The 25558-nt window shown below is 40.5% G+C and overlaps 1 protein-coding gene across 5 annotated transcripts in view; it reads right to left on the minus strand.

Annotated features, from left to right (window-relative positions):
- Window positions 1-210: 210 nt before the first annotated feature.
- The window catches only part of TP63 (tumor protein p63), a 220224-nt gene continuing 194876 nt past the window's right edge, over window positions 211-25558 (minus strand). The window contains exons 7-14 of one of the 5 annotated variants that reach the window (XM_061193281.1): window positions 24585-24694; window positions 23817-23941; window positions 21821-21903; window positions 18763-18899; window positions 7216-7373; window positions 4879-5023; window positions 3475-3568; window positions 211-507 (exon numbers count right to left, since the gene is read on the minus strand). In XM_061193281.1, the coding sequence (XP_061049264.1) occupies window positions 211-507; window positions 3475-3568; window positions 4879-5023; window positions 7216-7373; window positions 18763-18899; window positions 21821-21903; window positions 23817-23941; window positions 24585-24694 (1149 nt within the window). Of the gene's footprint in view, window positions 508-3474; window positions 3569-4878; window positions 5024-7215; window positions 7374-12659; window positions 12775-18762; window positions 18900-21820; window positions 21904-23804; window positions 23942-24584; window positions 24695-25558 lie in introns of those variants that run through there. The other 4 variants (XM_061193280.1, XM_061193282.1, XM_061193284.1 and 1 more) reach the window with 4 other exon arrangements.

Raw genomic sequence — 25558 nt, forward strand, 5'->3', positions numbered from 1 at the left:
AGACCTGAAGGCTTAAAGCCAGAATCAGAATCAGATGCCAGGTTGCACATTAGGTAAAAAGTAGCCTCTTCCTTCTCCTTCCCTTAAGAAACCTGACTGAAAAGAGGAAGGAGAGGAGCTAGGAAGAATGCTTGGCTGGTCAAACAGTGGTGCCTGGTAGTGGGGTTAGGGGGTGGGAAGACGGAAAGAGCTCGAACCGCAACGCTCATCTCACTCCCCCTCCTCTTTGATGCGCTGTTGCTTGTTGCGACGAGCATCCATGTCAAAGTTGAAGTCATTCCACTCATCGCGGGGTGGGAAGGAGATGGTCTGGCGGAGGGTGAAGCGCACGGCATCAATTACACGCTCGCCCCGGGTCTCACTGGAGCCCACACTGACTGTGGAGGCACCACTTGGGGTCCGCAGGAGGTGGGGAGGGGATGAGAAGTCGTGGAGCTGCCGGTGATCCAGGATGCCTTTCCAGATGGCATGTCGGAATTGCTCAGGGATTTTTAGACTTGCCAAATCCTGTGCAATGGGGAAGCAAATCAGGAAGAATTAAGACAAAGAGACAAACTGAATTTAGTCCACACCATTCTGTCATTCCCCAATGCTCGGCTTTAACTGACCTGCATTTACTGAACTCTACATTGGAAAATAAAATTAGCTCTTTATTAATCTTTGGCATATATGTAACCAACCACAGATATACAGGCTTGAGGTGCCATCTCTTCTTGTAGGTAGCATTTTACTTATTCTCTATTGGTCTCAGTTTCTTCAGTGGTAAAATAGAGGTAATATTTAGATCAGAGAACACAAATCCCCAAACAAAAACATCAGGTAAAGGAAACTTCCAACTCTCAAATCTACCTCGCTCTAATCACTGGAAGAAAGATATTAATGGAATGCCACCACTTCTCAAATGAGGAGATGGGAACAAAAGATTACAAACAGATATTGAACACTTTCGACATGCCAGGGGTTGAACTACTTATTTTTTATTCATGATCTCATTTAATGCTAAGATTAGTGGTAGATATTATTCCACCTATTTTATAGACAGAAAAGCTGAAGGTCAGAGAGGTTGATAATTCTAAAGTTACACAATTAAGTGAATGAACTGTGGATTCAGGACCGCCTCTGAGCCTAAAACTGCCCTAATGGCCAAAAGGTTTCTTGGTGTTTGGATAAATCAGGGTATCAAAATACAGAGTACGTGTCCATGTTCTGTGGTTGGGGGTAGAAGGCATTACAAGGATGGTTGATCTTAACTAACTGTGGTCACATCTCTGTTTACCTGCACTAGCTCCTCATTAGCTTGTTTTAGCGTTGGCTCGCGTTTTTTATGGAGCAGTGTGGTAGGTAGAAAGAACATTGTGCTTAGAATCAGAAGACCTTGACAGAAGTTCTTATTCTGTCACTGACTGGCTCTAGACCTTCATTAAGTCACTTATTTTCTACTGGCCTCAGTTTCCTCATTGGTAAAATGGGATACAGTTCCTTTTTAGGTCAACACATACTGTGGACTCATATGCAAATGTGGATATGAAAGTATTTTGCAAATTATAAAGCACACTATGTAAATCTTAAATCATCTGAATTATTACTATGTTACACCATGATTAACCCATCCTTGCATCTTAGAGGGAATACTTATAACAACTCCAAAATTTAACCATATTCCTTTTCCAGGGAGGTATGTGAAGTAACTGAGACTGGTGTTGAGAGACAAGTGGAAAAGGAGGTGTCTATTTCCAGTGATGAGCAGGAAGAAGCTGAAGTGAGGATGCGGAAATCAGATAGCCTCCCAATATTTCCTAATTTGGAAATGTGCCGTGTGGGTACTCCAATTTCCTATTCTAGCAGAAGAATACATTATAAAGAAGTTATTCCACAAATAGATAAGTGAGCATAGTTCTTTATGCTTCTGAAACTCCCAATAAGTCCCAAACTCTCTGTACACTAGGCTCCATTAATCTGCATTACTCTCTGGATAGATTTTAACTTATACTGACAGGTGAGAAAGCTGTGGCCCAGAGCCTGGCCCAGGACCTAGCCAACACCAGCAGAGATAGATTTGTGGAGAGCATCAGCAGATCCTAGCAGCCAAAGGGGCATCCTGACATACTCCCCAGTGGGGACAGTGAGCCACTTGAAGGTAAAACTTTACAAAAGAGGGAAGGGACACATTTCCTGTTCCATCATGTAAGGCTCTCAGACACAGGGCTACACACCGTCTTGTGTCAAACTGCCTTCAATGGATGGACATCATTGTAAAGTTCTCTGAAACTTGTCGGAACGTACTCCTGAAGCTTTCTCTATAGCTTTTACTTATAATTTCTTCCATCAGGGCGCAGCAGCCAGGGGTGATTGAGGGAGTGGAGAGGGGTGGGCATAGGGGCAGCACAGCATATACTTGTCACCAGAGGGCAGAGGTGCTCTCACGCTTGCAGGGACGTCTCTAGCATCGGTGCTCAAGGGGGGGGGGGGGGGCAAAAAGAGGTCCCAACTACAGAAGCGGCAGCAGAGACAGAGAGTATCTTCTTCCACCAGCCCAAAGGGCCCTCTGGAAGCTAGAAAGGAGGATAGTGAACCCCAAAGAGAGCAGCATGAAGAGCAGCCTGGGAGGAAAACCAGATTGTTGTAAACCAGAACAAAATGAGCTCCCACCCCGTCGTGAACAGTAGTTCAAGAAGTGCTGTAGGAAGCAAGAAAATGTCCCCTCCTATCCAGCTTGCTTCCAAGACTATCAGAGCCAGAAGGCAATGATTTTGAACCTAATTTGATTAACTGAGGCCCAGAGAAGCCAAGTGATAACCCCAAGTTCTCATTACCACTAAGAAGCATAGTTGGGACTTGAACCCATGACCAGTGATCTTTCCCAGTGATCAGGGATGGCTGGGTCCTATTCTGGTAGAATTGACCATGAATGAACATATGGTTCTAATCGAGAGGCACAGCTCAATCCTCTGTGACATCCTATTTTAAAGAAAGGCAGAAAAGGCCAATCAATAGAGTTAAAGACCAGAAGCTTACATCTCAGGGTTCTATTGCTGGTTCTGTCATCAACCCATCATGGCAAATGACCATGTTGTCGTCTCTCCATGTTTTAAAGTGAGAATAACATCACCTGATTCCTGCTCTCCTCCCTGGGGTCTTACACCAGTTAATGAGAACAACCAAAAAGTCCTCTGAATTCTTTAGAGATCATACATTCCTTGAAGGTGGGAATCAGATCTCACTCCCACTCTGCATATAGTATGCACGCAATAGACAACTGCTGACTGATCAGAGAAGCTGAGGACCACGGATCCTGAGCTTCTCATATGTAGAGGCGGAGGCCTGGGAATCTTTCTAATATGGTTATGGGTCCCAGCAAAACTGAGGACTGGGGGTAGGACAAAAAAACAGAGGGGATTCAACTACAAGGTGAATGTCACCAGAGGGAGGAATTTACGGAATAAAACTCAAGAGAAAAGTCTAACGGTTACTTACATCCATGGAGTAATGCTCAATCTGATAGATGGTGGTCAGCCCCTGGGTCGTGAAATAGTCCAGACATGATGAACAGCCCAACCTCGCTAAGAAACTGCAGAGGGAGGAGGGAAGAGGAAGGAGGAAACAGAAAAAGAAAGTTCACCCCAACTGCATTGGCAAGATAAAGGAAAACCCAACATTTTGCCCTGGGATGCCCTACATAAGAGATTAGGGGCAGATAAAATATATGTGGGGCCTTGGATTGGAGGTCTGGGGATGATTAGGGACACGAACTTTAGGTCTATAAAATTAAAATCAACTGTTTAAAGATGCCTGCAGAGCAGAGGTTTTTCAAATGGTGACTGGTGGAATTCTAGGGGTTCCATATCAGTGTCTTAGGAGCCATTGCAGGGGGTGAAAGGAAGGAGTCCAGTGCTCAGGTTTCCAGCCCTCTTGCCTCCTAGCTCTTCACTTCGAAAAGAGCATCTCTCCTTCAATTGTTTATACCTGGGGTTTCTGAGAATGGTTTATGTGGCTAAGAAAAAACTGTAGGCCACTATACCGTGAAGTCATCCATGCTTTTTGATTGGTGTCCTCATCAAAATACAGACCCCCTCCTTTACGGCTCTGGTCTCAGATTGGTGATGCCACCACCGTCACAGAGCCAGATGCTGGCTGATGAGCCATGCCCTTTGCCACCTCTCTGACCCTGCTAGTACTGTTGCATCCATCACATGGGAACCAACGCATATTATTCCAGCAGCCAAATGAAAAAATCATTCTGCACACGAAGCAGGGCACTAGGCATGAGATATGGGCACCGATGCTTGCCTCTGTTGGAAACAGAATTTTCCAGACTTCATGCCTTTCTTTCTTCTGGCTATCTGAACTCCCTTTCCTGGAATGTCCCCAGTTCCCATACGACAAAGCAAAAGAGGCCATCAGGTTCTTGAAAGTCCCTGTCATTTTTACTAACATTCAAACTTTTTTATGGACATCCAACTCCAGAATAATGATCCCATGGTGGCTGAGAGCTATGAGGCCTAGAGAGCAGGAAAGGGAGCGAGATAGCAAGTTGAGTGCCCATTTGGGAACCCCAGCCCTGAGCACCAATTCGAAGGCCACAGCTTACTGTAAAAATGTGATGGAGGAGGAGGGGAGTAAGTGAAGATGGGGGAAACAGGCATGAAAAATTATATGCCTAGCAACTCACATTTTCACTTTTTCCCATGCGGATTGTTGTGGTTTGCTTTGATTAAACGCTGCTGATGACTCCATAGATCAGAGATAACAGTGGCTGAACTTCAACCACTGGGCTGCTTTGCTTTCTTTCCAACTGTGCTATTAACTTCGACAGTGTCCACCCTCCACCACCCAGAGATGCTTAGGACAGGCCCCCAGGGGCACATGCTGTGGACTCACCTGACAAGGCTGCAATCTGTGGGGTACGGAGGTGGGGGTGTGCAGTGGGAGGTGGATGGCATGGAGAGAGGGGGAGGGAGGGCCTGGGTGGGGCTGAGTCCATTCATGTCTCCAGCCATTGGCATGTGGGTGCCCATCATAGGAACTGAAGCAGGAAGAACAGAGAGGGTTACTGCCGTCATCACATACCAGCATCCCAGTGGTCCATCTCGCCTGGCTTAATGTTACCAAGGGCCTAATCTACCAGCCTTCCTTTTCAGTCTTATCTCTCACTACACCCCTTTAAGCACCCTACATCTCATTGAACAGAATAGTCGCCAAACTCCAAACTAATTACATACTTCTTGACCTTGGTACATTCTCTTAGGACAATCTCTTCCCACTTTGTTCTCTACTTGTAATGCTCTGTCCCAATTGCTTGCTGCTCCTGATGTTAACATAGTCCCCCTTGTATTTGTCTTCATGGGTTATATTTCTGTCTCCCTCACTAGGCTAGTCTCCTTAAGCATGGAGATTAGACCTTATACACGTCTGGGTCCCCACAGACCCGAGCACAGTGCCTGGCACAGAGCAGATGCTCAGGAAACTTAAGTGAACAAACCTGTGAATGAGAGAGGGACCTTTGGAATATTGGTTTGGGAATGCGAGATTTATTGCAATATTTGTAGGGAACCAAATGCCTCATAAGGAAGGATGCAATGAAAGACCCCAGCTCTTTTTTCTGGTCCATTTCAGGATTATATTTGGGAACACCACCAACTTGGATTAGTTTCTTACTGAACCATAAACTGTAAACATTCACTTATAGAGAAGAAAAGCTCAATACCAATAATATTTATGAAACAAATTTTGTCTTCAGGTAAAAAAAAAAAAAAAAGAGCAAAATAACATATCTACAAAAAGATGAATGTAATTTGCTTCTACTTCAGTGAACAGTAGTGTGCCAAAGGGGAAAGGCCTCTGCCACCAACTAGCCAGCTAAAGAGCATCGGCCTAGCATGTCTTATCGGTTTCCCCTCTGACTTTCCTGATGCCATTAGAGGAAAATTATGAAGCATAAATAAGAAAAAGTAAGTAAACGGTTACACAAATGTGAAGGATCATTACCACTGCCACTATTTTGTCATCTCAAGAAAAACCTGAGGACTCTAAGACGTCACCAGGAAGAAAGCAAAAAATAAATGGTTACTTTTCCTTTTACTGTCAAAGCAGCAGACCTGCCAAAGGGTCAGGTTTAGAGTCTTAGGATGTATTTGTCACTAGTGAGAGAGCAGTCTGGCTCTAATGTCTTCGTTGTCATACCAGGTAACCAAACCTCATATATCTCTTATCTCATTAAAATCTAAACATGTGCTATCAGAACCAGAAAGAGTCATAATCTTAGCCTCCCTTAACTTCTTTAAGAAAACCCAGTCTCTTCAAGGCAACAGTGAAATGCAAGTTTAAAGGCTTGATCAAAATAATGAACAATTTCTAGGACAAGACTGAGGCACTGTTTTATGAGGGTGATTATAGGATACATGGACAGTATTTAGGCTTTTGCATCCCTTCTGCATTTTTACCATCCTTTTTTCCTTTCAAGTTTGGGTATCCACTCTGCTAGGTTAAGTTCTAGTGGACAAGCTAATTATATTTACAGCAAAGCTGTGCACCAATCATCATCCATGTCGAGGCCCGATTCTCACATTGTCTCTTATAGTTATACTTAGTTGACATGAGGAATCTGTGTGTGAATAAATAAAAGGGAGACTCCTTTCCCTATGTCAATTCTTTAATAACTGTGTATAGGATGGAATAGATGAGTTGAGAAGCCCAAAAGTGTAGGGCCACAGATGCATAAACTGTTAACTGTGCAGAGTGATAATTTTATGAATGGAAAACTGAGCATTAGAGCAGAGAGGTGACTTGTCCAGAGTTATGCAGCTAATGCTGCAATAGAGTCCAGACTACCATCCATTTCTCTAGATTTTAAGTCCACCACACTATGCTACTTCCCACAAGTTGGACATATTTCCTTTTGACTATCTCAAAGAATGTAGAAGGTGGGTCCCCATCCGGGTTGGCAGGAAGTGGACTGTTCTTTTTCACAGAGATCCTTATCCCTACTAAAGGAACAGCCTTCTCTGTCTCTACCAGTGTGCTTTGTAATGAACCATACATCTTACAAGTGAGAAAAAGTTCACCGTGAGAAATTTAAGCCACTTAACTTTGATCTGTCCTGTCCACTGTGCCTCTCACGTAGCTTCAGAGCAAGCCTTCCCCCCATCCCAGAGCAAAGTCTTCCCCTACACTAGCCCTCTTGGTCCTCCAGCTGCAGCTAAAGGGAGATGCTCTTACTGTTGGCTCCCATGCCATCGGGAATGGTGGTGGGAGTGAGGGCGTTGCGCTGCTGAGGGTTGATAAGCTGGCTCACGGAAGGCAGCTTGTTCATGCTGTTCATTTTGTTCAGAGGTGGGGAGCTGTTACCATAGGAAGACTGAGACTGCATCGAGGTCCTGGGAACACAAACACGGGAAGGATGGTGAGCACAGGACACTGAAGAGTGGGGACTGGTCATTTCCAACGGGTCTCATATTAAAACACAGCCTTAACTGTACACTTGCAAAAATATTCCTCCAGAACAATGACAGGAACTTATTTGCATTTCTATCTGAGAATCTCTCCTACCTCAGCAGGGATCACAAGGCTATCATCAAATCGTGTGTTTCCTACATGAGCAGAGGACAAAGCTGAATATCTTCCTAAGGCATCTCCTTTGTGAGGGGAAATCATTGCATCCTCTTTTCCCCTCTATTGTTTTCTCCATCCCTTTCAATGTGAAAATCAATAAGGGAAAAGAACTGAGTGAAGACCCAAAGGCTTATGAAAGACATGGAGACGCCAAGCTAAATTGCAGCTGAGGCGTTTCACCTATAGCTTCCTAGGCCATTTGGGCATATGCAGAAAATAACCACAAAGCCAGTCAAACAGGGCATCTGGTAGCACAATCTGCCATCATGCAGAGGTCTCAACACGGAAACATGCTTTCTCAGCTTAGCTGTTCATGGGCCATGAGGGAACCCATCGGAATGTCAACAGCCTCTCCACACAAGGGGAACTCGGGAGTCCAAACAACTGTTCTGTTAAGTTTCCATAAGTCTCTTGAGAGACAAAGAAAAAAAACAAAACAAAACAGTTTTCCATTCAGCATTACTTCAGTTTGGAAATTTACTAGAATTGGTTTGTCATACTATGTATTATATTATATACGACATTCCGTATTCAACTGCCATTCCTGACTTTTCCCTTGAATATAGAACTAGTGATATCTACTAGAATCGGGGAAGGATATGGAGTCAGAAAAACAACGTTTAAGTCTCCCTCCAGCATATGTTAGAAAGCTATAGGTCCCTGTGCAAGCCAGTAAATATCCCTCAACAGAAAACTAAGATATATAAAAACTAAAAATATATACACTTACTGCATGAGTTAGATGCTAGAGGTGGGAAAACTAATAAGAAATGGTACCATCTCGGAGAAGCTCATAGAGTAGTGGATACATGGGAATAACAATCCAACCTACCTTGTAGGGCTATGGTGAGAACCAAAAAAGATAAGATGAGGAAGAACTGTACACACCGTCAGGCATTTACAGTGAGTCATTATTGTGACCACAGAATGAAGATTGGGCTGAGCATGTAAAAGGGGAAAACCTCCCCGCTTACACTCCTCAAAGAAAATGTATTATTTTGTTCCTACTTGTCTCCTCCTTGCTGCAGCCATATTTTTATTAGAGAAGAGAGGAAAAATGTTTCTTTGAGTTTTATTTGCTTGTGTGTGTGTATGTGTATCAGATTTAGAAGGCTCTGTAAATGAATCCAAGTTCCAAACAAACATGGTATAATAATGTTTGAAAAAATAACAAGTGGCTCTAACACCTGAGTGCTACAGTCATGCTAGGCTTGGACTTCAAAGCTGCCGCTCTGCATTCTCCATAATTACACAAAACAGGGAAGGCTCCATTCCATATCACTGAAGAGCCACAGCTAGAGGAATTCAAACAATATGCTATATTTGCATAAATGAACATGACAATTAATGTGCAATTGACAATTCAGCTGCATTTTAGAATCACTGTCTTAAAGTAGGAGGGTATTGATTTCTCACTTTAGCCCTTCTCAAGAAGACAGGTTTAGATCCATGTTGTATAAATGGGTGTTTATATAATAAACTCTCCCAACTGTTAGATTCTTCAGGTTACCAAGCTCTCCTTTATCTATTTTCCAAATGAGTCTCACATCCCTGTGGAGGAGGACATGGGATGGCAGGGTAGGGATGGGCAGAAATGATTATGCCTGTTATACAGATGGGTAAATATAAGACGCTAAGAAAAAATGTGCCCAAGTCACACATTGCTAAATGATGGGCTGAGAGGTTTCTTGGCTCCTAGTCCAAGAGTGTTTCCTTTCATTCTGTGACACCTTCCCTGAAGTAAGACAGTGGAGTGCAATAGGTTACATCAAGAAGTGTGTGAAGTAGTGAGAGGAAATAGGAGACCAAGATGGAACAGGGAGCAAGGGATACAGTAAAGGGAGACCCAGCTATCCTCAAACCCACTCCATCCCTGTGTAGAAGCCTTGCATAAGAGTCAGCACATTTGAATACACTTAGGAACATCTGTAAGTCCATATCAAAGTGCAGGAACGTTCAGGGCAAGGTGACCAAGAGAAGCTTTGCCAGGTGCTTCTTTCTCTATCTTTGCCCACCACAAAGTAACAAAGATTCCAGGTTGCCCAGACTCCAGAGGCAGGTTGGTCCTCTGTAACCTAAAGAAATGTCTACATATCTCTCCCATCCTCCCAAATCAGTCAAATGTACAGCAAGAGCTAATGGAAGCATTGCTTGAACCATTAATGCCCACCACTAGGAAAGTAAAAATGTATTTAAGAGCTATGAATTTTCCCTGGACCCTCAATTATAGTGAATGTCTTCTTCCAAATCCTGTTACAATTCCTTTCTCCTGCTTTTGTGGTCTTTATTTTTGACCATTTTATTAGTTCATTTATTTTAAGCCACTTACATTATTGTTGAGGAAGGTAGGTCACAAACCATAGACAAACAAAGAAGGATCATAAATTTTGGAGCCAATCGAAATATCAGAGTTCACATTCTCGATCTGACACAAATCAATTAAGTGACTTTGGGTATTATACAGGTCTCTGGAGTCTCATTTACTTAATCTGTAGAACAGGCATTACACTCACTCCAGAAGACTTGCTATGAAGATTAAAGGAGATTATGTAAGTGCCCTGGACATTGTCCTACAATCTGTCCTAGAATTCCACCAAAGGATTCCTTCTTTGGCCTTAAATCTTCCATTGCTAATGAAAAAGCAACTCTCTAGTGGAATTTGGCAATACATCAGGGTGAATCTATTTTACCAAACCACTTTTGCATGGCGGGATCCGAGAGGGGAAAGGGATATTGGGGGTAGAGCAAAACACCGTGGATATGGGGCAGGTCAGAAAAAGGGAAGACATGAACATGAGAAAAGGAATTGTTCCTCCCCGAAATTTTGCCCAGTACCTCCCCACATGTAACTTTTCTCTCTAGCTGAGGAATCTTGCTTCTAAAGACAAAAGGCAGCATTTATTCTCCAGCTAGATCAACTGTAATTATAATATATTTTCCATCAGTTCAAATATATGCATTTATATAAACATCACTATAAACACATTAAAAACTTCCATAAAAATAAGGTGAAAGGGAAAAAAAAACTTCCGGAAGAAAAAACCAACATTAAAAAATTAAAAATACTCACTAACCCTTTAAGGAATTTGTGAATTCCTTAAAAGGGATTAGAAAGTTTTTAGATTAATTGAAAACGGTGCCAATGTAACAGGATCATCTGATTTTACTATTATACTTCTATCTAAAACATAAACATGTTTTTTCTTAAGTATTTTTCTTGTTTTTCTTAAGTATTTTTCTAAGTGACTATATTAATTTTATTTAGAATGGTTGTTTTTGAAGTTTTTACAAATTGTTATTCAAAGATCAGAACGTATTGTAATTTTTTTTTAAAACCTGTGCACAACAGGTTCCACTACAGATTTCTGGATATTTCCTAACACCAGTGTCACAGAAGTCAATTTATTTAATAAACTGGAATTTGATTTAAATTTCTTCTAGTGAACTTGGCAACTGAAGATATAACTCAAGGTTTATTCAGAGATGTGAACAAATGATGCTATAGTGCCTAGCTCTTTATGATGAAATTAAACATGCACACGGCTAAAATAAATTTTCAAGTTAACATGGGCATTGAAATTTATTTTTAGGACTGATGACCTTGATACAGAGTATCTTAAATAAAAACACCAACTATGACAATAGTGTAGACAGAACCAAAGTGACCTATTCTTCTTGTTCTTTAGACTTACACATGGTACTTCAAGCACTTAAATGAAAATATTCTAGCATTTAAGGAATTAAAAAAAGCAAAAGAGACAGAAAAGAAAAACTGCGAGATAAACCAAGATGCAAAAGTTTATTGAAAATTAAAATCACACATCCATAAAGCAACAGCCTCAATAACAAGAAATCATTGCTGTGGTGACAAAGAATAAAGAGCTGGTGACCTGGTGTGGGGAGCAGATTTTTTTAGTCTTTATACTATTATTTTAAAATATGATTTAAAATGGAAATAGATTCTCTAAAGTCTTTGAACCAAAAAAGAAAAATTATCTACTCTTCCTGTCTTTAATTTTTAGGCCAGGAGTGTTGATTTAAAAATGTGTCTGCTTGGACATCACTTAAATAAAGCATACATGTCCTGGACAAGGCAATTTGAACAGTGTCAGTGATATGGCTGATTTTACGGAGCTCCAATCAAAGGAGTTAATTATAGATTTGGTGAGAGGACTTTGAATTCCATTGTGGACATGGAAGAATGATATATGACTGCCTGAAAGAATATTACTGGGGTAGTTTTACCCTCCTCTTAAAATGACAAAAGAGGTTTACCTGCCTTGGGGTCCAAACACAAATTTTGGAGTGTTTCCAAAAGCAAGGAAGACTATCACATCAGATGCTGACATGGGGTGGCAGTGGCAGGACCTGACACAGAATTAATGAACTTTCTACTACATATGAGGGGAGGATACTGATAATGCAAGTTCTCAAAAAGAAGAAAAAATCATTCCCCGCAGTGGCTACTCATGGTAGTTATTACCTCTCTGCCCAGCAGTACACTTGACACCTTAGCTTGTTACTATTTGCAGTATCATTGCATGACCAGCATTAAAAGGGCCTGAGTCTCTCAGTCACCTACAGTTTACTTCTGCCCAGACAATAACAACTTTTTTTCTCCTTTTCTTAAAAAGACATCTTAAGTTTGAGACCTGCTCAAAAGCTTCTTCATGAGTTTTAGAAACACAACAGAAGGTAACAGAAAAGGGTTCCAATAAACATCGTAATGCCCCTCTTCCCAACCTGAGCTCCTCCCTCCCAAGAAACAACACAAAAGCTCACAGACAGACACACGGGTTCCTGATGGACCAATGCTAGATCTAAGGATACAGAATCTGCAGAAAATGTCCTTTCTTGTACGGTTTTGAGTCCCTTCAAAGATTTTCTTACTAGTGGCTGTGTGCCTTTGAGCAGTTGGGTCTCTGAGCCAAAGTGTCTTCAAGTCCTGGCTACGAGAGCTTGATACACACACACACACACACACACACACACACACACACACACACGGAAACACAACAAACACATAACGCTCAAAATACAGAGATGGGGCTCTATGGGTACACTGATCGGTTTGGGGGGCTGGAATGTCTAAAGAAGACGTCAGATTGCCTCGGGCTTTCTCTCCGGGGCTCCACAAGCTCATTCCTGAAGCAGGCTGAAAGGAGACTGCAGAGAGGAACCAGAGAAAAGAAAAGATGAAGGCTTAGGACTTCATATATTCACATCAACTGAATACAGAAACACATCCTTCTACCTTCATGATCATAGTATAGTCAGAACAGAATGCCACACGGCTATTTTTGTTCCTTCCTCTTTACCTTCCTTTAAGATTACTCAGAGATGACTTCCCAAGATTTTTATGAAGAAGAAATGAGAGAAGGCAATGGTAAATATCTAGAACTATTAGAATCACCCGTGGAACTTTAAAAAAATGCATTTTCCCGGATCCTTTCTGAGACCAGGCTGGGACCCAGGCATACATATACTTTTAAGAAGTTCCACAAGTTACTCAGTTGAGGACTACTGAGACAAGGTAGGTCAAGACGCTTAGTATGGTGCTTGGCATATTGGACTCAATTAATTGCAAAAAAGAATGCAGAGACAAGAAGTAACTTCAATCTTTTGTAAAATGTCATCTGCCCAATTATGATACCTCATTACTGTTCCTGTCTAGCCTAACTCTGAAGTATGAAGAAATATGATCTTATCAGTCTGGGGGCTGTGTCATCATGCCTTTGTAGAGAACTACTAATGAGCATTTTGCATGTGCCCAGATTGTGATGGATAAATATCCTAATCCTTTCAGTCACAAACTTGGCCTAGAAATGCACATATCAAACTCACGAAAGCAACTTTTGCATAATGAAGAAATCAATTATGACACAAGGATGCCAGGAACAAATCCTCTTATTTTCCTAAGGGTTGTGCAACCCCATGAACTGTTTGGGAATTACTGCCCAGATGGCTTTTGAATCACATTTGGTTACTCCTTGCAAAGGAACAAAGCAATTTTCACTTGGTCAGTGCTGAGATTTAGTAAGCCATCTCACCAGCAAGAATTGAGATCATCTTAAAGAAGATGCCAGAATACAAATTAGTAGGGAAGCAATTTATTACCAACTAAAGAACAATGGCTTCGACTTCTTGTGTGGATATTACATCTTGGGGCTTCTCTTGGACCAAGGGTTGAATAAGACAACATGCAGAAATCATCTTTCACTTATGAAAAAAATGTCTGGACCAGAGAATTACACACTGAGACTAGAACTGAGACAAGTTCTGCAATGAGACGTGAGAACTTAGAAAAGTGATTTAATCTATCTGAATTTAATTAATCTGAGGGTGTTTCTCTGCATTACCACTTCAGAGCTAATAAATCTCCGTCCTGACAACTTCCTAACATTTTCGTGAAGTTCTAAACTAACTGTGTAAACTGTAAAGGCTTGTGCAGTGCCATGACCTATAAGGTTGAACCACATGAAACTGCCCATATTTACCTTTTTTTAATCTATGAAACTAGCAATTTCAAACAAATATTCTGGAAGTGTGGAGAATTTCTAAGTCAGACTTAGAAATATGGTATTAGTCATATCTGTCAGTGAGAGAGAGAAAGATTTGTGTCTTCTGCTTTCTTCTACATTGATAATTCTGAAAATATTACTTGCTTCTTTCTCAGATACATGAATCTGAGGAAGAATTATCAACATTCTTGAAGAAAATCGTAGCCAGATGAGCTTAAAGAAATAGGACTTTACACTGAAACCACAAGGGTAAATACCAACTACCTGATACAGGGACAGAAAAATGGGAATGAATGCTTGCTTTGTGTTTTCTTATTATGACTTTCTTAACTAATGAAGCAGTCCAGAATATTGTAAAGAGCTATGCCTTCCAGATCTGATTCTAGTCTCAGATTTATTATGAACTGGCTATGAAATCACAGGTGTAGTTCATTGGGCCTCAGTTTCCCCAGCTATATCACAAAGGGGCTAGAACTATAGTCTTGAAGATCCTGTTCTGCTCCAGTATTCTCTGACCTATATCATTGATACTAATAAGCCGCGATCATCAAGTGATCATAAAGGAGAAGGAAACACTAAGAGCTCCTCAGGATGTCATACACTTGTATTAAAATCAAAGTACATCTATTCTGTAGAAACTTAAAAATAATTCTCCAGAGTTGGGCTAAGTAAAATTTCAACAAAGTAATGCTGCTCTCGGATCAGATCTTACCCAAGAAGGAGGGTAAATTACAGAAGAAAAAAAATGAACAAGAGATAGTATTGGTCAAAAGTACACATGTCATAAAGATTGCTAAAAAGGTCTCAAGTGGCTTCTGCGAAACTGTCTTAAGAGTTAATGTCCCTTGAAAATATGACGGTAAGGAGTCTGGTGGCAAGAATGGGTCCAATTTGTCCTCTCACTAGATTCTGGCTCCTATGAACATAACTCCGTATGTTTATTCCAATGTGAGCCATTCAACTAAAATCAAATTTCCTTATAAATGGAATAAAGCCTACTTACAGCTATAACAACTCGATTCACAAAAACTCAGTGTAAGATTTATCCTCCAGAAAGCCTATGATCATGAAGGTAATTGTGAAGGAATTTTTGAAAAAGGAAAACCATGCACAAATGAAAAGCAAGCAGCGAGAAAACATATAGTGAGGAACTAATAGAAGCAATTAAACTGAAAATATTTTATTGCTACCTCGTACAGAGTGTATTCTCTTCCCACTAATTTTCACTCTAATATAAAGAAAAGCATAAAATTGATTCCTTACCAGCATAACATATTGGTACTAAGTTTTTGCAAAGGAAATCACAGGCTATCATAGGCATTTTCCAAGCTGATGTATTCTTTTCAAATGATTGCCAGGAATTAGATTTCCAGTTTTCTTTGTCTAATCATTCGTGCTCGTTCTTGGAGCTTTGTATAAAAATAAAAGAGCTGAAAAAAACTGAGCTGAAGAATACAGCAACGGGAGAATTTATATAAATGTATATCAATCATTGGAGGGAGACCCATGTATATATAATGTAACAAAGACATAATTAGACCAAATGTCTATATTTTGCAAAGATTTCATTTTGCAGTCTGTTATATTTCCATGCACAAGTTATCACAGCTGAAGTTAGCTCTTATACACTGTGAGACAAGCACTCAAAAACATGCAATGATACCTATAAATGGACACCACAGGAAATTATGGGGCTACAAATTCCTCGCTATTTATCTGTGACCACACATGCAAAAAAGTGAAAATATGTCTCTAAAATCTTTTGAGCTTCTTAAAATAATAATTTTAAGATATAGTTTCTTCTTTGACGAAATAGATTGTTTTATGGAATATTAATTATAAATAAAACAATTTCCCTTTAGAGCAATGCAAGCCAATTAGGCTAGATAAGTTATAAGCCCTGGATAACTCATCATCCAGGGACATGGGACTATATATACTCGTGTACTCCATGTAAACAAACAAATGCACATGCCCCCAACTGAAACAGATCATCTTGGCTTATAAAGTCTCTAAAATTATGACAAAACTATTCCTTCTACTGTATAATCTAGACAAGTTGTTTAAAATTGTCCTATGAACTTACATGATACTGAGAATAAACTTCCAGAGCTTTCTTAAGATTCAAAAGGTGTTCTGGTTAGGAATTCACCACCAAACTGTAAACTATAGGAAGGTAGGAACCTCAACTATCTCATCTCTATTTTTACTGCTTTCACGTAGCAGATCTTCAGTAAAAAGCTTATTACATGAGTCACGTCAACTATTCCAGTCTTAGCTGTTGATGAACCATATTTTGTGTCTAGATGGGCATGTCTTTTTCAGCCAGAAGAAAGACAAGAGAAGCCTCTGCTAAAGGCTGCTGTTGTTTTGTTAGATACTGAAATGACACCTTAAAAGACTTCCTACAATCTTTTAATACCTCTCTACTTTAGAATATATAGATTAGCTTCCAGATACTCCTATCAAAAAATATGAACCTCAAGAAGCCATGAAGGAGCCACTCTTTTATCTAGAAGAAGGATTGGCAAACTATAGTGAATGGGTCAAACCTGGCCCATAAACTAAGAATAGTTTTTACATTTTTACAAGGTAGGAAAAATTCAAAAGAAGAAGAATGGTTCATGACAAGTAAAAATTATATGAAATTCAAACTTCAGTGTCCATAAAATAAAACTTTATTGTAACAGCTGCTCTCATTTGTTTACATATTGTCTGTGGTTTGCTGCTGTGCTTCTGAACTGGGCAGCTACAAGAGACCATATATATGGACCAGAAAGCCTAAGATATTTACTACTGGTGCTTTACAGAAAAAAAAGTTTGCCAACCCCTGTGCTAGAGGGTCAGACCTTTCAAACCACACCATTTAATACTGACAGAACTTTTCCGGGTAAAAAAAGGCAGGAAATCACGGAGCAACTAGTTAAGCATGATCTGCTATGGAGTAGTTCTTCTGAGGTCATTTTGGCTAAGCCAAACATTTCCAGAGTGAACTGCTGACGATCTGAGAGTATGTCTTAATAGCATGACATGCATATCTTGGAGAAGGCATTTATCACCTTTGGGTTTGTAAATGATGTTACAAGTCTATTTCTTTGATTCCTCTTATATGAGTTTATAAGAACTAAATCAGTTTTACACTTGAATGTATTAATATATATTTCTATCTGATATCCTAAAGACTATATAGGATTGGCAATGGGAATTCTGTAACCTTGAATTCTAATTCTCCTTTGGAGTACCCTGTGTCCCCAAGGAACCGCCTGATTCAACTTTCCAGTCAGCCTTACTCTAAAACCTTATAATTATGATTTGCAAACTTTCGCGCCAGAAGTGAATGGTGAGATCTCTTCCAGGCAAAAAAGGTCTTAAATGCTCAAAGAGCCTGAAGTCCTTTAAAGAGAGAGCACACTTATTTTCTATTCCCCTGCTGCCCACCCCATACCTCATAGTCAGTAGGTATGGGCTCAGAGGATGCCTTCTGACTATCAGAAATGCAGTCCAACCTTCTCACCTACATTTATTTTGATTTAAAAAAGAAAAGCAATCTCCTTTTATTACACTTTCCATGGGTATCTCTCTAGAGTAGCTAATAATATATGAGAAAAGATCCACTATTTATTGCTCATTTATATTTCTATTGTAAAAGACAATCTTTGACTTAGGCAAGATGGTTTGGGTTTTATTTTTTTTGCCTGAAGAATAAAAAGTCAAATGCTTGAATTACTAAAATGAGCCCCAAATGTCTATATTTTACATCTATCTACAGAGACTCTGGCAATACTTCCAGTACAAACACAATAGATTTTAAGCTAACAACTGATTATTCTTAACCACAGAAGGGTAAGTATAAGTGGAGTCCTGATTCACCAACTTCTCTTCCTTTTATAAGAGCTATTTTATTCTGGTTAGTCATAAAACAATTAACATAATCAAAGATCCAAGAATCTAGGTAAAACTTAACATGTAAATAGGTTGTATGTATATTCTAATATGGTTGCAAAATCTGGCCTCATTGATGTAAACATGTATCGCTGGAAGAAGATCTAGAATGGGGATGTTAAAACACGGCAATATGATGCCACTTTGCCCTTCTGCATCCAGATGTTTGCCAAATGAGCACGCACTGGGACTCTGAATCCTCAACACAGCACTCAAGTCACTTAGAGTAAAACCTATGTGCTGTCTCTATAACAGTTTTCCCAAAAGTGGATTGTGTGCATCCCAGGAGAGGGACAAGATAATCTATCGAGATGAGGAAGAGTACATGTTTTTCAACAGACACATTATTACTAGAATAGAGTGTGTACTCAAAGTTCTACTATTGATAGATGTGTTTGGATCAGAGGCAGAGAGAAGAGAACGAATTCTGTTAGCGTGAGTCTTTTTTGTAATTCACTTGAAATGGTTTGTATTCAACTGCAAAATATAGGCGGAACTTCTCAAAGGGAAGGTTATAAGAAACACAGAAGATTGTTGAAGTGAAAAAAGGTGTCCCACACCAGCCCATCTGAACCTACCATACTCTGCTCACAACCTCATCTTTTACATCACCCGACAATCACCCTGTTGCTGACCTGAATAAACAGTCATCTTACTCACGTCTCCTAAAAGGACACAGGGACACACTCACTGTTTCTGAAGTAAATGCTGGTGCTGCTGTTGTTGCTGCTGCCTGTACGTTTCAATCGTGTGCTGAGGAAGGTATTGCATGAGTTCCAGGGATTCTTTGATCTTCAGCAGCATTTCGTAAGTCTCACGGCCCCTCACCTATGTCAAAGAGCAGAAGAAAAGTGCAGAAAAAATGAAGAGCTGTAGAACTACCAGAAGTACAGTCAATGCTCATTATTCGCGGATTCTGCGTGGATGAATTCGCCTACTTGTTAACATTTATTTGTAACAGGAAAAACAACACTGGCAGGCTTTGCAGTCATTCACAGACATGCGCAGAGTGATGAAAAGCTGATTCAACCATTGTGCAAGTTGCCAGCTGAGGGGGAAGAAGGCGATGCTCCGCCTTTTTGTTTCAGCTCTCATGCTGGAAACAGGTGTCCTTCTCGTAGTCTAGTTAGGGCCACACTGTTCACTTTTTTGTGGGTGATTTTTCCATTTAAAATAGTTCCCAAGGGCAGCTGCCGTGCTATCTCGTGTTCCTAAGTACAAGAAGGCTGTGATGTGCCTTATGGAGAGAATATGTGTTAGATAAGCTTAGGTCAGCCATGAGTTATAGTGCTATGGGCAGTGAGTTCAATGTTAATGAATCAACAGCATATATTAAATAAGAAACACACATGAAACAAGGTAATGCATTGATCAGTTACTAAAAACATGACCAGAGGCTCACAGGAACCTAATCCTGTATTTCCTCTAGGAGCAATGATTCAGTATTTGCTAGTACAGTGTTCACAGTGACTTTATAAAGCATAAGTATCACAAATAACTAGAATTAACTGTAATTACCTCTAGAAGGACACAAGTTTTCAGCGGAGGTAAAATGTGCTTCCTTCTTTAAGAGAGTCTCTTAAAAGCTTTAAAAAGTCTGAGCAGTTATTTACAATAGCCAGGACATGGAAGCAACCTAAGTGTCCATCGACAGATGAATGGATAAAGAAGATGTGGCACATATATACAATGGAATATTACTCAGTCATAAAAAGAAACGAAACTGAGTTATTTGTAGTGAGGTGGATGGACCTAGAGTCTGTCATACAGAGTGAAGTAAGTCAGAAAGAGAAAAACAAATATCGTATGCTAACACATATATACGGAATCTAAAAAAAAAAAGATGATCATGAAGAACCTAGGGGCAAGACGGGAATAAAGATGTAGACCTACTAGAGAATGCACTTGAGGACACGGGAAGGGGAAGGGTAAGCAAGCTGGGACGAAGTGAGAGAGTGGCATGGACATATATACACTACCAAATGTAAAATAGATAGCTAGTGGGAAGCAGTTGCATAGCACAGGGAGATCAGCTCGGTGCTTTGTGACCAGCTAGAAGGGTGGGATGGGGGGGTGGGAGGGAGGGAGATGCAACAGGGAAGAGATATGGGGATATATGTATATGAATAACTGATTCACTTTGTTATAAAGCAGAAACTAACACACCATTGTAAAGCAATTATACTCCAATAAAAATGTTAAAAAAAAAAAAAGTCTGAGCAGGACCAGGACTAGAGACAGGCAAGTGGAGAACAAAGGGTACTTGCCTGACCCTGAGAGTGAGTGTCTGTTTACCCTGTGCACCCTAGCACATCACCTGTCCCCTCCCTGAGCATGAGAGGCAGAGTTTGTCAGAATTCAGAAATGGAAAGATTTTCTCTACCTTTTGTTGGGTTAACTCCTACTAATCCCAGCTCTGGGATCATGCTCTTTGAGAAGCTTTTCCTGACTTCAGTCTTTTAGGCTGATTCTTCCATCCTTCCTATGTGCTCCCACAGTGTCATGCCTAGCTTTGCGGAAGCATTGATTTCATTGCATTATGCCTATTTGTCTCCTCACTAGAAGGCAAGATCTTGGAAGGTAAGAATTGTACCCTACTGATCTCTAAGTGCTCAGGGTCTCGCATTACTGCCACTCAACAAATACCAACCAAATTCATGGTAAATTAAGAGTTTTTTTTTTTTTCTTTACACATTTCAGTTTGGCTAATTCTTCACTATAAATAAGATGTAACAGAATACAGGGTATCTCCTCCATTAGTACAAACTGAAATTTCATGAAAAAAAACAGCTCTTCCAGTGGTTTCTATCTCATCAGCTGAAAACATATTAGGTCTTTCAGAATATCTAGTATAGCAGGAAAATGTTTAACTTAGAGTTCACACGTCAGTTTCCATATGTAGCCTGAGAAACAAGACACTGAGAATCTTAGCTAACTCACTGTCTAATTATTCTGCCAGCAAGCAGTCTAATTCCCTTACCTGACCTTCAGGGCCCGAAGAAGGAAGGGCAGCAAGCACGGCACACCCAAACCTGTGGCTTAGTTTTAATCCCAGTCAGATCTCCTGGCCTAGCCTGTCTGTGTCGCAAGTCAGTGTAGATGGCATCAAGAGATATACTGGTTACCCAAACTCTGCTGCCACTCTAGATAGCAAAGACCTAAGGTAATAAGAATTCGATGAACTACAACCATAGCCTAAACAGGGGCACCTTGGTGACCTTGAGAGGGCTTATATTCCTTGTAGGAATGAAAAATGCTCCTACACAATAACTGGGCCAAGTCTCTGGCCATTCCCATATAATTGAGGATTCTGCCTGGCTTGTCTTTCTTTATAGCACTCCCTAAGAGAAATCCCAGGCAATTCACTATGCATTATCGATTTTGTGAATGCCTTCTGACAAAATTTTAGTCCTAAATTGGTATGACCATGCTGTCTAAAATCATCTTATCACTCTTAAATAATGAAGTACAAATTAATTTTAAATATTTGCATAAGAAAAATTTTATTAGGAAGGTAGCTTTGACTGGGTGAGCAGTAAGTAGAAGAGCCCACACTGTTAATATGTTCCAGAACTGTAGAGGGAAGGAGTAATTTCCTAATTTTGCAAAATATAAATTCTCTGTTTTATCTCACTAGCCTCCGTCACCCTCTTCTCATTGTCACAGATAATCGAAAGATGACCCCAGAGTAAAAGCTCATTCAAAGAAGGTGAAAATGAAGAGATCATGAATACCCAAGGGAGACTCACTGGTAAGTATAGCAGTTCATCATCTGGGGATCTTCGTTTCTTGATGGATGTCATCTGGATGCCATGTGTATTTTGACGAAAAGCTGGTGGAGGAAAAATGCAAGTTTCATCCTGGGAACATTTCTGAAGCAATAAATACATGTATTACACAGACAGTAGCACCAGCAACACTTACGAGATTAGAATTTCTAGTTCTAAGCAGCCAGTAATTGGTGATGATTGCTTTTACCTTAGGTGTAAACCTAGCAATAATGAGGTGGGGCGGAGGGAAGGTGAGGGAAAACAAATGAAAGAAAACCCCGGGGGAGGTCGGGGAGGCTGGGAAATGGCCTCTGGCTTAAGTAGTGCTGCAGGAATCCTTGTGTCTTCCTGGCATGGGTCTGTGAACAGCTGTTCAGGAAAGGAAGATACATTGGTTTTGTGTTTTATTTTTCAGGTCATTTATCTTCCAAGGAGGTAAATCATGCTATAGAGGTTGTCTTGCCAGTGCATTCAGCCTTGTGAGTTTACCCTTCCGATGTCAGTATGTACATCGCATAACTTTTGATAAGCAGTCTCTCTTTCCAGGACCTCAGTTTTCTCTTTGGTAAAATGAGTGAATTAATCTCATAAATCCCTAAGGTTTCCACAATGTAGAAACTACACCCAGGATCCAGGGTATAGAGAGGATTCTCCTACCAGAGTTCAAATAATCGTTCTTACTGAAAGTTACTGATTTGTTGGTAACTGAGGTGCTCAGGGAAGTGTATGGAGCTAGGCCAACAGACAGACCCAAAAGGAAAATAGGGTGGAGATATAATTATGGATATTATATGTACTATTGATATTGTATATATAAATCCTATGTATATGATTTTTTGAGGAATAATCAGGGAGAAAAAGAGACTAACTGGAAAAGCAAATCACACTGAACAGTCAGAAGTTAATGGAGGTCAGTTGTTATAACACTGTTGTTCTGTAAAATGCAACAAAAATTTTTATTTCTTCTGCAGAATAATCAGCAAAAGGATTAAAACCTTTTTCATGATACAATTCATAGTGTGATGTTCTTTACAATACTTGCTGTAGTGATATCAGGCTTATGCAAGCCACCTTCTAGAATTATGTCTCACGCTCTAGTAGCTCGTGTGGATCAATGGTTTTCAAACGCTTGTTACCTGAAGAACCTCTGTTACCTGAAGGCCTCTGGGGATGTGTACCTCACGGGCAAGGGGTGGTGTGAGTGGAGCATGAAACCACAGCTCACCCCGACTCCTGCTTCTTCAGCTACAGCATCTCTGCTTTCATCTATTTTGCATTCTTTGAAATATTTCTTTAATAAAAGCTTTTACTGCTTAAAAAGACCAGTTGGAAAACAACTGACCTAAATCATTAGCCTCACTATAAATGATGTAACTAAGGCCCCAAGTGGGTCCTACACATCAAGATTCAATGAAACCCAGATCTGCATATTTCCCAGACTGCACTTTATAAAATGTGTTCTTAAGTCTCACTATTCCCCCAGACTCATGAGGAAGGCAGGTGGCATTTTCAACCCTCATGCTCAATAATAGAAAAATAAATGGATACCAATAGGCTAAGATACTGCTTCTCAGACTTTAGCTGGCAACAGAATCACCTGCAGGTCTTACACAACATAGGTTCCTGGACCTCACACCCAGAATTTCTGATTCAGCAAGTCTGGGAACTAAGAATTTGCATTTCTACCCAGTTTCCAGATGATGCTGACGCTACTGGTTTGGCAGTCATATTTGGAGCATTGCTGACTAAGAAATCCTCACCGTGATGATTTGCTTTTGAAATGCTATAGTGTACACCTGGAGTCCATTTCAGCGAGAGCTGCTCCCATCAGCTCTGGGGCCTCGGGTCATACTTGCCTCTAAAGCCCTTAGGTCTTATTTTGCAGCTTCTCAAAGATGACTCCCCAGCCCCCTTCTCTGGAGAAGACTTAACCCTACCCCATTTGGCCACTACAGCTACTTACGGCGCTTCGTACCATCACCGTTCTTTGTGCTGTCCGAGACTTGCTGCTTTCTGATGCTGTCTTCATCTGCCTTCCTATCTCTCCCTGGGCAAGCACAGATCCGGGCCTCAAAACAGCGGCGGCCCAGGACTTGCCCACTAGGAATTAGAGAAGAGGAGAAGAAAGGGTTAAATTAAAAGAATTTGAAAAGTCCCCTGCTGGCCATCACCAGTGCACCACCACTACCAGCTCGGTTATGGCTGCTTTGAGGATGGGCCCCAAAGCATCTGGCAGAACACAAAAGTGCTTACACGCCATGAGCAATATTAGTAAATAGCATCCATTTGTTCTGCAAAGAACCTCCAAGCCATTAGCTGAACAGCTGTATTTAGCTACATATTTTGAAGGAAACTTGAGTTAAGCCAGTGGATGTCTCCAGATAAAATCCCCATAGGCAGCTCAGACTTATTCAAAGAAACTGTTAATGCCTCAGGGGCCACATGAAAACAAACACTGTCTAATCAGAAACTATTCCAGTCAAATGTCAAGAATTCAGGTATGAAGCGACTTGAACACCTTCCCAATTCTTTTTTTTTCTCTTCTACCTTTACCCAGCCCGTTCTGTCTCCACTTTCTTAGATCTTTTATGTAAGTGTTTGCAGCAAGGATTTAAAGCACAAAGGACAAAATCAAGGGTAGCTCTCTGCTGCACATGCAAAGGTAATGATAAAGCAAACACAATTTCACTTTGCCCTCTGCCCAGAGTTTCTATAGAATGACAATTCTGCAAATGCCACTTACTCTCTGGTTTCCAGAGTAACGATGATTAAAATTGGACGGCGGTTCATCCCTCCAACACAACTGCTGTTACACATGAAATTGTACAAGACTGTCGTGAATTCAGTGCCAACCTTAACACGGAGAGGGGGAAAAAACAGTCGGTGTTAACCATGGTTTGAACTGATGTCCTTTCTTCTCAGTTCTTCCTTCTTAGTTCTCACTTATTTAAACAACTCCACTTCTGAGGAAGCGATATGCTTTCTTCTACAAAGGCAAACTGTAAAATCCACAGTAGCTTCTTCTTTGCCTTGGATCTTGGGAAGCTTAAAGCTAGTACCTGTAACATTGGACCCTACCCAAGGTGAGATAGGCTTTTAAAAAATAACGATCTTTGACCCTACATATTCATTTGCAAGCTGATCATATCACGTAATTCAAATAGGGTTCATCACATATACGAAAAGAGAGAGATGAAAAAATTACTAACTATAGCAGTAATGCTCCAGGGATATTTTCCCGAGGTGGATAAAACAGTACAACATATATGTGAATGTACACTTCTATAAAGAACACTCTGGAGCTTAAAAGGTCCTCAGAATTAAATCATCTAGTCCAGAAAACGGATTTATGGGTGAGGCAATCTGAAGCCCAGAGATGGAGAGTTATAAGCTAAAGGTTCTCAGAGTGAGTCAGCAAATGAAGAGTCTCTGTTCTCACTACCCCAGTGTTCTTTCTGCCACACCACTCTGCTTTTCTAACCTGCGAACCTGTACATTCAAACTTCAGCTAAGAGTTCCATCTTAGGTTCTCCCATTTTCAGGCCAGTGGAAAAATACTTGTATCCAGTACTCATGTACATCCACTACTAGCTGAATTGCCAGTTAAGATCTCTGGATAATAATGCCACGTATAAACTCAACTGTAGATTCAATTATTGTCTGCCGTTAAGATGGGAACATGGGCACAGAGCCACGTTACCAAGTACAAATTTAGCA

Source organism: Eubalaena glacialis, chromosome 6 (assembly GCF_028564815.1).
Source record: "Eubalaena glacialis isolate mEubGla1 chromosome 6, mEubGla1.1.hap2.+ XY, whole genome shotgun sequence".
Lineage (NCBI taxonomy): Eukaryota > Metazoa > Chordata > Mammalia > Artiodactyla > Balaenidae > Eubalaena > Eubalaena glacialis.